The 14,743-nt window shown below is 36.1% G+C and overlaps 1 protein-coding gene across 1 annotated transcript in view; it reads left to right on the forward strand.

Moving 5' to 3' along the window:
* Positions 1 to 14,743, forward strand: part of BUB1 (BUB1 mitotic checkpoint serine/threonine kinase) — a 57,880-nt gene that overhangs the window by 12,209 nt on the left and 30,928 nt on the right. The window contains exons 6-14 of the mRNA XM_044663449.1: positions 1,243 to 1,346; positions 2,008 to 2,060; positions 2,158 to 2,339; positions 5,354 to 5,505; positions 7,409 to 7,797; positions 11,232 to 11,290; positions 12,524 to 12,652; positions 12,743 to 12,853; positions 13,463 to 13,559. Coding sequence (XP_044519384.1) covers positions 1,243 to 1,346; positions 2,008 to 2,060; positions 2,158 to 2,339; positions 5,354 to 5,505; positions 7,409 to 7,797; positions 11,232 to 11,290; positions 12,524 to 12,652; positions 12,743 to 12,853; positions 13,463 to 13,559 — 1,276 coding nt within the window. The remainder of the gene's footprint in view (positions 1 to 1,242; positions 1,347 to 2,007; positions 2,061 to 2,157; positions 2,340 to 5,353; positions 5,506 to 7,408; positions 7,798 to 11,231; positions 11,291 to 12,523; positions 12,653 to 12,742; positions 12,854 to 13,462; positions 13,560 to 14,743) is intronic.

Raw genomic sequence — 14,743 nt, forward strand, 5'->3', positions numbered from 1 at the left:
TTCCTGATATATTTTCCCCTAAATATCTATTGTTTTCATGTTACTCCCTCCCCTTTCCCCCAATTCAGTACCCGCTACTTGTTCATCCCCCTGAAAGTTTTTCATTTTACAAAATAACCTAATTCTCTGTCCCCCAAACACAATACCATTCCCCTAATAAGGCTGCTCATTCACACTATACACACTTAAGTGTGAATGATTGGCAGCTAGCACCTTAATCTTAGGGATTTTTATATTTCTTTAAGATACTTATTAGCAGAACTAAATCTCTAGTGTTTGGAATTTCCATTAGTGTAAAGAAAAAACTTAAGTAGAGAAAAAATTCAGGATGTACGTGGGAAGATGTTTTTAGCTATGTGGAGTGTGATAGATGGGGATAGGCAGGCCAGCTTCTGGGCTTAGTTCCCCTGCTTTTCAGAGTTTCTTTGTTCCTCTGCTTCTAAATCAATATATTCTCAAAAAACTCAAAAGTTGGTTTTGTTTTTTGTTTCACAATAACCATTTGTCCAATTGGGTTGGTTGTTCTTTAATTCAAAGATCGCCTAAATTTATTATATATTTTATAGTGTTGGGCATCTAGTAGTTACTATATATCCAATAATTGTTAGATTGAATAATTTTCAAAATGAAAGGTCATAAAAAGCATAAATTTGTGAGATCATAATTTCTCATAATTCCATCTTGTTTCTGAAATTTAACTCAAATACTTATTGTGCAGAGCAAAATGCTAGAAGGAATCTAATCCAATAGTCATTACTAAGAACATATTGTTTTGAATACATTAAATATTTATTAAACAGAGAACTATGTGAGGCAATACAGAACATAAAAAAGAATTAGATGCAATTGAATCAACAAGCTTGTTCAGTTCAAATTAAATGCTAAATTATATGTTGAATGCTACTTACTAATTAATAAATTCAAATCCTAGAAAAGACTACATTGCAACAACAGTTTCAAAATGGCCTGCCTTGTTAGTTGAACTTACTAGAATGTTTTAAAACTCCTTTCATTTCCTGCAATGATGAGAACTGATCAGAAGAATAATTAAACTAATTAGAAGATAATCTCTAGGAAATGTTCACTAATAACAAAAGCAGTTATGTGGTCTATGACTATATATAAATGATTTATGATCTTCCTCATTAAATTTATTTCACATATAGCTATAATATTTTGTTGAATAGCTTTGCTTATGAGTTTTTGTTTGACTAATCATTCCATTTATTTCTTTTTCTCCAGTTGAAGCCCCAGAACCCCTTCGCAATTCTCAAATTGTAAATCAAATGACCACAATAAGAACACTTCCAGGAAATGGTGACCCAGCTTGCCTTCCTAAAAGTCAGGTAGTCAGAAATTCATGGGATGACTAGGAATAGTATTGCCCAAAGTTGTTGCCCATCAATCACTTAATAAAATTTGGGATATGAAAATCAAGTAGGCATTTGAGAATTTTTGTCTTAAGGTGAAGTTTTAAAATGTAGTTAATTAAAAGTTCACTGGTATTCTGAGATTACGTGTCAAAAAATAATTTTTTTATTACAAAGGACCCCTTAGAGGTGGGTGAAAAATTTGTCACAGAAAAAGTCTTTACCTTTTGTCTTAGAATCAATACTGTGTGGTAGTTTTAAGGCAGAAGAATGGCAAGGGCTAGGTAATGGGGATTAAGTGACTTTCCCTGGGTCATCCAGCTGGGAAATGTCTGAGGCCATATTTGAGCCCAAGACCCATTGATGAATATCTTAAGAGAATTTAGATACCCTTCTCCCACATCAGGTGATTTATTAGATTAATTTTATTTTATGTTTGGCTTCCTAACTGCTGGTATCACATGTCTCTTTTTATAAGGCAAATCCACTGAGTAAAAACCTCAACTCATAGTGGTAACATATGCATACATACTTGGCAAAGAAAAATTACTCAATTTTTTATCAATCTCAAACTATTAGGCAGAGTTGATTGGATAAAAATATATTTTAATACAAGAATACATTACAATTTTTTTAGGGTCCACTTCCTTCTGCAATGCAGTCATCTACTAACAGTATAGAATCAAAATTGTAAGTACTGCCCATACATAAATATTTGATTTGCTTTAGAGAAGAATAAGATGAAATCTGCAGTAGTAAATGGATGTGCCATATTTCTCCATTCTAGAGAACAACGAATCGTCATTTCCAAATCAGGTTATTCAGTCCAGCAATCTTCTTTGGCATCCAGAAGTGATATCAAGCAAGTCTGTATGTACTGCAAGGACAAGCTTATTTTTGGAGATTCCGAATTATCCTTTGAGGAACTGAGAGCTCAGAAGCACAAGCAGAGAAAACAAAAAGAATGGGGTATTTATAATTGTGTTTTTATTTGACTTAATCTTATTCCTTATCTCAGAGGCCATGTAATTGAACTTATGTTGCATAATAACTTGTTCTAGGAATACTTAAAGAGAGGAGCACTCAGATACTGTCACGAGAGCTGAGGAGCATTCCCCTAAATCCTAACAAGATAAGCAGCTCAGGGCTCACTGGAATAGTCTGTGAGATTCTGTCAGGGTCCTGAGTCAAATGAAGCGAATTTCTTCCCAAATAGTTCACTGTGTTATGGATTGAATATATTGCTCCCATCTTAGTAATGCCTCTTAAACACTTCCTTAAGCTAGATCAACTTGCATGTCACCAAATTGGCCACAACTTTCCTGTCTCCTTTATTTTAAATCTTAGAAATTTGTTTAAGTCTAAGAATTCTGTTTAAGCCTGAGAAATCTCCATTGTTTTAAAATATGAACTTCTAACATGAATAATCTTACTATCATCCAATATTTAAGCCTAAAATAGTGGTGAAAACAAGTGACTCATGGCTTTCATATATAACTTTCTCACATTTATCTTATACACTGCCACCTTCAGTTTGAGAGAAGAGTGAACATGGGCAAGCAGGAGTCTGATATCAGTAATGTCCAAGATTTTAATCAGAATTAATTTTTTAACTTTCCTCTGTTTAATTGATATAATGTTTGTTTCTTAGTTTGACACACTCTATCCTTTATCTTTTGTTCCCAGGAAGTTTTATTTGTGCTACACTTGGTTTGGCTTGTCTTAGTTGGGTCTCATTCCAAGAGCACCATAGATTTTTCTCCTCTACCTTACATAGGATTATGAAGCAATAATGCCTATAATCTTCCACTTTGCTCTTCTGTAGGATTTTAGAAATGACTTTCTTTTCTAAATTGATATTGCCCATCATTGCTAACCCTCTCCTCTTGAAAAAGAGCTCAAGTATTTATTGGATAAAGTAGTTTCAGGACTCTTTTGGCTTGTATGCAAAAGTGACAAAAGGAATAATTATTCCAGAAATACTTGGGCTAATTATGTAGCAAGAGTGAAAAATAGCAATTGGACAACTGAAGTCTTCTAGCCCTCTACTGGTACCACAAGCCATATAAAAATCAAGAGGAGGGGGCAGCTGGGTAGCTCAGTGGATTGAGAGCCAGGCCTAGAGATGGGAGGTCCTAGGTTCAAATCTGACCTCAGACACTTCCCAGCTGTGTGACCCTGGGCAAGTCACTTGACCCCCATTGCCTACCCTTACCATTCTTCCACCAAGGAACTAATACACAGAAGTTAAAGGGTTAAAAAAAAATCAAGAGGAAGGTTTCTGATGTGTGAAGATATAGATAAGCGTCTCATCAGTTAGGAAGATGGAGAAGATCTATAACAGCAGAGGAAAATACACACATGAATGAAATCCTGACTGCATTGAAGTATTCAGTATCTTATTATTTCTGCAAGTAGTGTTCTTAAATCTCTAGGTAAAGTGTTTTTTTTTTTATTTTTATATATTTTTTTATAACCCCTACCTTCCATCTTAGAATCAATATTATATATGGTTCTAAGACAGAAGAGCAGTAAGGGTAAGCCTGGCTCTCAATCCACTGAGACACCCAGCTGCCCCCTAAATTATTTCATATGAAGAAAACTTCCATGATTAGTATTTAAATTCATGGCTCTTCTCCGGGGTAAATACTGTTACTGAGGAAAGAAAAAAAATTTTTTTAATACTTTGAGGATTTGGGTAAATTATAGTGAGTTGAATCATCTGTCTTATGGAGAGTGGTCTTTGTACAGCAGTCTTCCCCTCCTGATACAGAAACATTACATAGGATTTCGTGTGTTTTGAATTTATTACGATAATGTGAATTTTGAAGGAAGGAAAATAAACTTACCCAAATTTCAGTAAACATTGAACAAGAGAACCTGTTGGATTCTATCCACTATGTTCTAGTTTTTCCTCCCAACCTTCCCCTCCACACATACAAGTTGTTACTTCTGAATTGGTAGTCAGCAGCATTAAGTGAGCATAAACTAGAGAGCAAAAATATGTTTTTGTTATTAAAATTATTTTAGAGGCAGTGTAGTCTACTGGCAGAGGGCTTGGAGTCAAGAAGACCTAGGTACAATCCCTTCACCTGAGACCTTCAAACACTGTAACCACAGATGAGTCACATAACTTGTCAAGGCTCCAGACAGCTATAAGATTATCAGTTATAAAACACAGTGATCTACAGTTGGTAGAGAAAGTTTCCACACTGGAAGTTTCTCCGCAACTGATGAAATCCAGAACCCTCTCCTCAAAACACCCAAACTAAATAACAGAATATTAAGTTACATGCTTCATTCAGTCAGATTCAGAACTATGAGCACTGTCAAAAACTAGTCTGTAAATAGTGGCATTTCACATGGTAATGAATAAATATTGATTGCCATTTTAGAAATGATTCCAGACCAGCATTGGTGAACTTTTTAAACTCCTTCCATGCCACCCTGGTACCCATGCCACATCCTCGCCAACACGATTCTAGACTGATCTTTTAATGCACATTACCATATTTCCTTTTAAATCTTATAAAGGTGTCATTCTCATTGAGTTTCTCAAGGACTTGCTATGGTTATATGCTATGCTCACAGCAGGTGTTCTTAAGGTGATCCAAATTTGTTGCTGGGAACTTTAGTATGTATGGTTATTGGATGAACAAATGTGTGTGTGTGTGTGTGCATGCATGTGTAAATAAAATTAAGAGACTCTGGACCTAAAAATACTATTGGGATAGACCAACAAAGATGTAATGAAAATTTTAAATACAATCTGTATCCGTAATACTATATTCCTTAGACTTTTGATATGTTCTATCAGGAGAAGAATCACATATCAACGAGCAGTAAGTATAGAAATTATTACAGTTTTAAAAAATTCCATTCTGAAAATCACTTTTGAATTTGTACAGATTGATATACCTTAAGGACTTTGTTTTGTATGTAAAGCTTTAAATTATTACATTTTAATATATTTATACATCAAGTGAATGAAGATAAAGAATATTTAAAAAGGAAAGAAGCTGATGCTTTTGAGGAGCAGCTTTTACAACAGAAAATGGATGAACTTCACAAGCAGTTGGCTGAAGTGATGAAGACTAAACCGGGAAATGCAGCTACTCTCCAGGGTAGATATGAGGTAAATTCAACTAGGCAAACATTAACAGCCTATTACGAATGATGCCCTGAAGCATAATGACAAAAAGACTAAAGTGTCCCTACCCTCTAGATTACACTGCACAGGATAGAAGTGACTGGCTAAGCGTGTATGTGCATGAGTAGAACCATAGTAAAATAAGAGGTAATTTGGGGCGAGAAAAATTACTGTCAACTTTGGGCTGAAGGAGAGGCTCGGAGAATGAGAGAGTACCTTACAGACAAGCTGGCACCTGGGCTAAGTTTTGAAAGAGGAAAAGGATTCTAAAAAGGAGAAGGAAGGCACAGAGGGGAGACACTCTTCTCTGACCTTAGAATTATAAATGGCGGTCCTCTTCTGTATCGAGGACTATGTCTTTTCCTAAAAACAAAATTGGTCCTTAGTGTTAAAAGCTACCTTAGTCTCCCTATTATAATATTTGGCAGCTCTGTTTTATTGGTTAGTAGTTTTCAGAGTTTAAAAAAATTTTTAATCCAATATTAAGCCAGCTAGACTTCTTTTCTGTTTCAGTATTAATTATGTCACTATTGAACAAGAGATTAGGTAGTGTGATAGCAATGGCCATAATTTCTCCTGATATCCCCAGCAAACTGTAAGGGTAGGAACAGAATAAGGAAGGGAGTTTAGACTCTACTTTCACTTGTAGTTGAACCTTAAATATCAGATTATAAAATAGAGCCAGTGTAAACCTGGGTTTAAAACTGACTTCTAACTTAATAGCTATGTGACTGAGCAAATTTCTTAATTTCTGTGTGCTTTAAGCAAATCTCTAGGACTTCTATAAAGTTCCTCCCTGTTGATCATTCTCATATTTACTATTCATAGATTTTTTTAAAAAAAAAACCTTTCTTTCTGGCTTAAGATAAAAGGGCAAGGGCTAAGTAAACAGGATTAAGTGACTTACTCAGAAGGTTATACACCTGGGAAGTGACTGAGACCAGATTTGAACCCATGTCCTTCCAACTCCAGGCTTGGTGCTCTATCCACTGTGTCCACTAGCTGCCCCTTGCTATTCATAGATTGTTAGAGCTATGATGGATCCTAATCCAATCTGCAGTTATGGAAATTGAGACACAGAGAGGTCAAGTAATCTCCCCACCATCAAATGACTTTTAGAAGTAGAACTCAAGTCAAGTCCTGTGTTTTTGACTCCTAGTTCAATTTGCTTTTCATTAACCATAGTATAAGACAGTCTAAAAAAAATGTTCTCTTTGTTTTAAGAGAGAATCCAAGACCATAAGTTTATTTGCCAATAGAAATAATCTTGGACTTATAAATCATTCTTCCTTTGCATTAAATCATTTTACTTGTTTATTGGTAAACTGAATAATACAGCCACCCCTTAACAAAATATCTACACCTCCTTTCACACATATTTTGGATCAGTGATTTTGTTTCATTTTTTTCTTCCCAAAGATAATCCATCAATCAAGTACCTACTGTATGCAACTAGTAATGAAATAATTGAATAGAAGAAACTTTTTTTGCTTCCTAAACTGAAGAGTATTTAGTAATTAGAAAGAATAGTTGTAGGATATCAGTGATTAAGAAGATACCAAAGTTATCCTTATATGTGAAGAAGGGGGGAATTGTAATTGTAAATGGTAATTCATTTCAAACCCTTTCTTGCCAAGAACTGTACCCATTCCTCAGAGATATATACAATATGAAATTAAAGCCAATGACAGTCACAGATTTTAATAACTAATAGAGTAAAATTAGAATTCTCCAGTTCCAGACTAAAAACACCAACAAAAAGAATTAAAAAAGTAAAAGTATCCAGTAGGTGGAGACATTTTACCTAAAGGAATATATATCTTTACAGAACTAAAATTACCACTTAGTAATTTTGAATTTAATTTCCTTTTTAAATTCACTTTAAAAGGCTCATCCGGTATGTGTGAGGTCAAGTGCAGGCTTGCCACAAGAACCGACTGGACCAGATCAAGCCAGAAGTCAACAGCCCACAGTTAATATAAGAGACCAACAGCTAAAGGTGTCTCCTATTCAACCAATCCCAGCAAAGACTACTACTGCTACTTCATTGTTACCAAGGTTAAGCCAAAGTGTTACCTGTCCCCTAACTCTGAGGCCCCAGCCAGGAACAGACTTCACATTTAAAGAAGACAGAAACGATGCCAACAGAGTTCAAGAATACCCTGGTCTGGGTCAGGCCTGCCAACAAGTACAAGCTGAAAGCAGTAACATGAATATTATGCCTGCGCCTTTTCAAAAGCTCTCAGTGTCTTCTCATGATCTGGAACTTAAAGAACAGTATGTATAAAATAGCCTTTTTACTTTGCATACTTAAACAGTTGCATTACTGAATGACTAGATTATTCTAAAACTTCCCCCAACCTCAAGATTTTCTCTAAAAGAAGCACTGTGTTTATTGTGCTTCATGGTTCCTTCTTGAATCCAACTTTTTCCCCATATTAAAACTCAGCTTGATACTTCTTAATATTTACTAAGGAAAATCTGACTGTTAAACCAAAATTATCATTGCTTGCCAGTCTTAACTTGGATATGTGTGGGTAATTGTTAAACCAGACAAAGTTTCTGATTCATAGTCTCTTCATACATATTTCCTTCAGTCTCCCAGTGGGAATTGTGTGAGATTAATATCTAAGGTGCTCTCTGACAAAGTAAAACCATATACTGATTTTAATTTTGAGAGATTTTACAAGTTGGCATGTTTGACTTGTGAATTTGACTTGCGAATTCTAATTTTTACTGTATTAGTTATTAAAATCTGTGATTGTCATTTGGTTTTAATTCTACATTATATGTATTTCTGAGGAAATGAGGATGACTATTGGCAAGAAGAGGAAGGAATAGACCAAAATCCAGTATTTCTCCTAGAATATGCCATTCTCTCTTTTCTAGAACCTCAATAAATGTTTTTTGGCACCATACCAATTCCTTTCTCTCCCACCACTTTAAGATAGCTGCCCTTTTATTTTCAATAGATTCAAGCCAAAAGTATTTTTGAGCCTAGCAATGAAAGGAGAGTACAAAAAAAAATGCCTCATAGTTTATAGAGTTCTGATTATAGCCCAAGGGGCTTTTCTTAATTTTTTTATACTAGCCTTAGAGTCTGGCAGCAAAGCATCCTGGACTTAATTAGTCCCTGCTCCCACATTACTAACATCAGGCTTCTCTGTGCAGAGTTACGTTCTTGCCTGGAAAACAGCTTTGTGGCACATCTGCCTCCTAGCTTTCTCATTGAGCCTTGTGCTATATGTATATAGCACAAATTTTAAGGATGAATCAGAATAAAACTGCTTCATCCCTGAAATTTCCCCCAATTATGGTTTCTAGGAATCATCATACCTCTACCCAAGCAAAACTGCCCAGGATCTTCCTTATCAGCACAGCTACAGTCACTTGTACAGTCACTTCTCCAGAGTGACTGTTGCCAAAAGCATTCTTCCTCTTATATCAAGGACATGGGACAAGTTTAAAACTTTATGTATTTTTTTTTTATCCTGGGTCTCCATTCTAGGAGGATAGGGCCACAACCAGTAGGCAATGGGACACACAGTCGCTCAGGGTCACCCAGCTGGGAAGTGTCTGAGCCCGGACTTGAACCTAGGACCTTTCGTCTCTAGGCCTGGCTCTCAATCCACTGAGCTAGCCCAGCTGCCCCTACTTTAGGTTGCAGTTTCTTTACCAGATGTAGTTTTTACAGGGTGGGGTTGCTAGCCCCACGCCCAACCCTCCTCCTTTTTTCATTCGGGCTAGGGACCGTCCTTGGCCCAGGAGTGGTAAGGGTGGGCAGTAGGGTTCAAGTGACTTGCCCAAGGTCACACAGCTGGAAGTGTCCGAGGCCGGACTTGAACCTAGGACCTCCAGTCTCTAGGCCTGGCTCTCAATCCACTGAGCCACTCAGCTGCCCCAAACTTTATGTATAGTACATGTTAATTATTTATTTGTACATCAATTTAAAGTTACACATAACAATCTGTAGATTTCTTCCCAAACTAACACAGATGAGTTGAAGGAAAATCTAGTAGCTGTCTAGTCTAACCCATAACTGAAAAATAACTCCCTCTATGACATACTCATCAAGCCTTAACTCTTGGGAAATGGAACCCAGTATATATCCTGAGGCAACTTCTGCATAGTTCAGTTCCAGAGTTTTCTAGATATCAAGACAAAATCTGCCACTTCAACTTCTACCTTTTGTTACTAGTTCTACTTTCTTGAGCCAAGCAGAGTGGGCCTAATCTCTTTCACAGAACAGATCCTCAGCTATTTACAGACAACTCATGTTGTCAGCCAGTCACTCTCAAAGGCATTTCTTTTCCAAATTAAATAAACTCATTTCCTTCCATTAATATTCCTATAACATTTCTTCACATTTTCTCTAAATTTCTAAAGACAGAGCATGCCTGTCTATAGTGCTGTCCATTTTCTCACATCAGAAGGAGACAGTATATCCTTTTATTCTTAGCAGTTATTGCTATTTAAGGGAATCCCCCAAAGTTTAATCATCCGTCTCTAATATATTGAAAATAATGTGTGACAAATATGCTAAGTACCATTTTTGTTTCCAAGTCAGTTGTTTTTGAACTCCAGAACACTTGATTTTAAAATCTGGCAAAAGATAATCAGACAATTAGGAAGAGTCCAAAACACTTTTTAGTGATATAATATGGAATTTAATTCACTGAACAACTAAAAACTTGGCAATTTCCGCCCCATATGATTAAGGCATTTAAGTTAAATTGAGATATATTTTTATTGAGTTTTTTTTTCCTCTCCTTGGTGCTATGTCCTTTGTAAATGATTTAATCATATTGGATTAGAAAAGTGTTCCTTTTACCAAATTATTCCTGGCTCTAGAAGTATTGTTGGAGTTAGCCATTGATGATGCTTAATTTCTGCTTTTTTTAAAACTTTATCTTCCTTTTTAGAATCAATGCTATGTATTGGTTCCAAGGCAGAAGAGTAGTAAGGGCTGGGCAATGGGGGTTAAGTGACTTGCCCAGGGTCACACAGCTGGGAAGTGTCTGACGTCAGATTTGAACCTAGGACCTCCCATCTCTAGGCCTGGCTCTCAATCCACTGAGCTACCCAGCTGCCCCCTTAATCCCTTATTTTGGGGCTAGCATTTAATACTTCTTTCTTGGGGTGCCTGGTATTCCACTGGTGGTGGTGTATGATGAAGAGACATGGAACACGAAAGTCTCCGAAGAATTAAAAACAAATGTCACACAGAGAACAATGGAGAGGCACATGGCAGTTGTGAGCAGGCTGCAATATGTAATAAAGAACTCCAAAGAAATAGTAGAAATGCCGTCACTGAAATAGATGATAGAAAGGGAAATGAGAGCTAACCATTGGAGAATCCTAGTGTTCTTCTCCTTTCCATGCAGTGTTAAGAGAAAGTAAAGAAGGCCTCAGGCACATTGGGTGTGCCTTCTGTGGCAAATTTATAAAACACATAGAATTAGAGAAAACATTCAAATTGAGATCTCACATCCACTCAAGTATTTATTACTGGATATTTTTCTTTGAGATACAATATTTCTATTGATCCAAGTATATTCTTAAGTCTAAAAAAATTCCGTCTCTGGTTTGGAACCAAGAATGGCTAGGAAGAGGAGAAATTTATTGCTGTAGTCTAACTACTTCTTTCTTGAAGATTTCTTAATATAGTAACTGTTTATACTCAAGATAACTATTTTTTTTCCTTCCATTAGATATGTGAATAAAAATACTTATGAATCAAATCTGTATACTGGACCAAAATTTAAAGAAGGTAATTACTCATATAACCAAGTTATGAAAAGTTATCACCAATTCATTATTGATTGCAAAACACTGTTTTGTTGCAATGGAAAAAGTAACTTCTATTCTTCAATGAGCTTGAGGGTTAGATTGAATTTACTTAAAATGTAGGGACTGTTGTAAAACTTTTGGTATTTTTTTTTCCTTGGCAGCTAATCTGTCTTTGAACATGGGATGAGCTTTACATCTGATAATGTTTAAAATATGAAGCACCCTTTCGTTTCCCCTCTTACATGAATAAGTCTTTCTACATTGTCAGTTCAGTACTGAATATTCTCACAGACTGTTTGTCCTCTGTGACTTTAGGACCACTAGCTCCTCTGAAGACTAATTTTAAGTGTTACAACTGTGTGGGATAAAAAAATAAATAGCCCCTGAATATTTCCCACTTTAAACATACTGGATCAGAGAGCAGGCGGAACTACTGCTGCTTCATCACACCTGCTCTCTGATCCAGTTTAAAGTGGTAAATCTTCAAATAGCGTTTAGTTTTAACCCACCCACCACTTTGAATAAATCATTCCTAAGCTCCCTAATTAAATGTTTCCCACTCCCAAATTACTTTGTATATATCCTCTATTTGCTTATCTGTGTACATGCAATATCCCCTCTGAAGGATGTAGGTTCCTCAAGGCAGGGACTGTCTTATTTTTGTATTTGTCTCCCAGGCACATAACACAGTTCCTGAGTGTCATAAAGTGCTTAATAAGTGCTCATTGTGTAATACATGGGCAGTGGGAAGAGCACTGGGCTGAGAGGCAGGACATCAGGAATCTTTCTAACTCTACCACTAGCTTGCTGCCGTCACAAGCAAGTTGCTGAACTTCTCTACAAACTGATAGAGTTTATATCCCAGTGATGATGTAAGAGTAAAGAAAGATTCATCTCAGAGATAACTGGAACCAAGGAGGGGTGTTTGAGTTCATTGAATCGAATCTATTCCTTTTACTGCTGAGAGGGCTCAGAGTAGGTAAGATCCATCCCCGAGGTGATGTAACAAAGCAGTGACACAGAGGACACTAGAGTCCAGATGTCCAAGTTCTTGGCCAGGTGATTCTTCTGTAAAAGTGCCTTGAAGAAAAACGTACCATATAAATGAAAGTGGTTGTGATTGAAATGAAAATTTACCTAGTAGTAATAAATTTTTTCCAAAAGTTTTAATTTATTGTTCTGACACTACATTTTCTTAAACATTTTACATTAGCATCTGAAACACCTTTATTTTTTGGTGCAAGTACTTCTCATGTAACACCCAACACATCAGCAGGAATGATACAGGCCACACCATCAAGAGTCCAGCCTTCACCCACAGTTCACACCAAAGAAGCACTAGGTAAGGGGCCTTTTGGACTTCATCTTGCCATGGCTTAATGAAAATTCTTTTGCAATCCTATTTTGTAATGAACTTTTCCTTTCTTTTAAGGTTTCATAATGAATATGTTTCAGGAAACTTCACATCCTGAGGTTTCTGTTGAAGAAGATAAACTTTCCTCCCTGAATCAAAGTGATGATGTATTTAAGGACCATTCCCAAAGTATGACTTACTTCCTTTTCATCAGACACATATTTATGAGCCCACAATGTACTAAGGTCTATGGAGAATATCAAGAATTATAAAGACATGCTTCCTTGTCTGGGTGGAATTACAATTTAGTTGGTGAGATGAGAAATTAAGGAACAATAGTAGACCAATAGGAGGCAACTAAGGGCCTAAGTGGATAGAGAGCTGAACCTAGAGTCTGAAAGACCTGAATTCAAATCCAACCTAAGATACAACTGCTGTGACAATAGGCAAATCATTTAACCTCTGTCTTAATTCACTAAGACAGAAAGTAAGAATTTTAAAAGATAAATAGTGTTGGCCACTGTCAAATATTAATCAAAAATAAATTGTCAGACATAGCCAAATAAAAGTCATTTAATAAAAATTATATACAGCTTTTTCAAGCACATTTCTATTTGAAAGCAACTTATAAACGTCTGATTTGTGCTTTATTTATAAGAAGAAAACTTAGACTAGTTACTTGAAAATTTGATATGATTACTTTGGTTTCATAAATCAAAACACCTAATTGGTTTCTTATTAATTAATAAAACATAACAAAAAATATACTAATTTTGATCACACTTACCTGTCTTGCAGAGACCATACAACCCCTTGGAGCTTGGGGAGTTAATGATGTCCCGTCTGTGCCACCTGCTTTTTCCATCTTTGAAGATGGAAGTAAAGAGAATGCTGGGTAAAACAACATAGTTACAATATTTAGGACTGGAAAATAGAACATTGCTTATTCCTATAGGATCACAAGATTTAGAGCTATAAGGAGTCTTAGCAATTATCTTGTCTAAACTTGGTCATGAGGCAATCTATGTGATACAGGAAGAAAAGCACTAAATCTGGATTCAAAGGACCTGATTTCAAATTAATCAGCTACTTTCTACCTATATGTCCTTGGGCAAATCATTTAAAATTATTAGAGCCTCAGTTTCCTTATGTATAAAAAGTGGAGATTGGACTGGATGCCACCAGAGGTACTTTTTAGCCTCTAATCAATGAACTATCAGTTGATCTTACAGTATATAATATACTATATCATGTATAGTACATAAACATCCATCATTATAAATAAAATTTAATATGTAATATTTGGACTCATGACATTTAAAAAGTAGGAAATGGTTTTCTATTACCTGAAGCTTCAAAAGGAAGCTATTTTCTAAGTAGGGAATATTGTTATACTTCACTAATAGATGATAGCTGATTGTCCAGCTCCATTAATTCATTAAAAATTCTCTTATGAAGATAAAGAAATGGGAAATTTGATGACTTGGGACAAAGTCACATTGTCTAGGGATGGGAAAAGCTACATAAAAATCTTAGAAAGAAAAAATGGAGGGGGCAGCTGGGTAGCTCAGTGGATCGAGAATCAGGCCTAGAGACGGCCTCGAGGTCCTAGGTTCAAATCTGGCCTCAGCCACTTCCTAGCTATGTGACCCTGGGCAAGTCACTTGATCCCCATTGCCTACCCTTACCACTCTTCTGCCTTGGAGCCAATACATAGTATTGACTCCAAGATGGAAGGTAAGGGTGTTTTTTTGTTGTTGTGTTGTTTTTTTTTTTGAGAGAGAGAGAGAGAGACAGACAGACAGACAGACAGACAGACAGTCAGAGAGAATGGACTGCTAGGTGCAGAGAGGGAACATGATTTTTAAATTGCCACCATACTTTAATTCTTTTGTGCCAGACCTTTTAGTGGAATATGTAGGATTCCCTAACACCCCACCCCCCAAATGGGTAAATTTCTCATTTTACAACAAAAATCAACTAAATTTATTTTGTTTCATCAAGTTTTACACGAATGCATCTTTTTCACTGAGTAAAAATAGCTATATGCTAATAGAATCTCAATTAACAGGACAACTG

This window comes from Gracilinanus agilis, chromosome 2 (genome assembly GCF_016433145.1).
Source record: "Gracilinanus agilis isolate LMUSP501 chromosome 2, AgileGrace, whole genome shotgun sequence".
NCBI lineage: Eukaryota > Metazoa > Chordata > Mammalia > Didelphimorphia > Didelphidae > Gracilinanus > Gracilinanus agilis.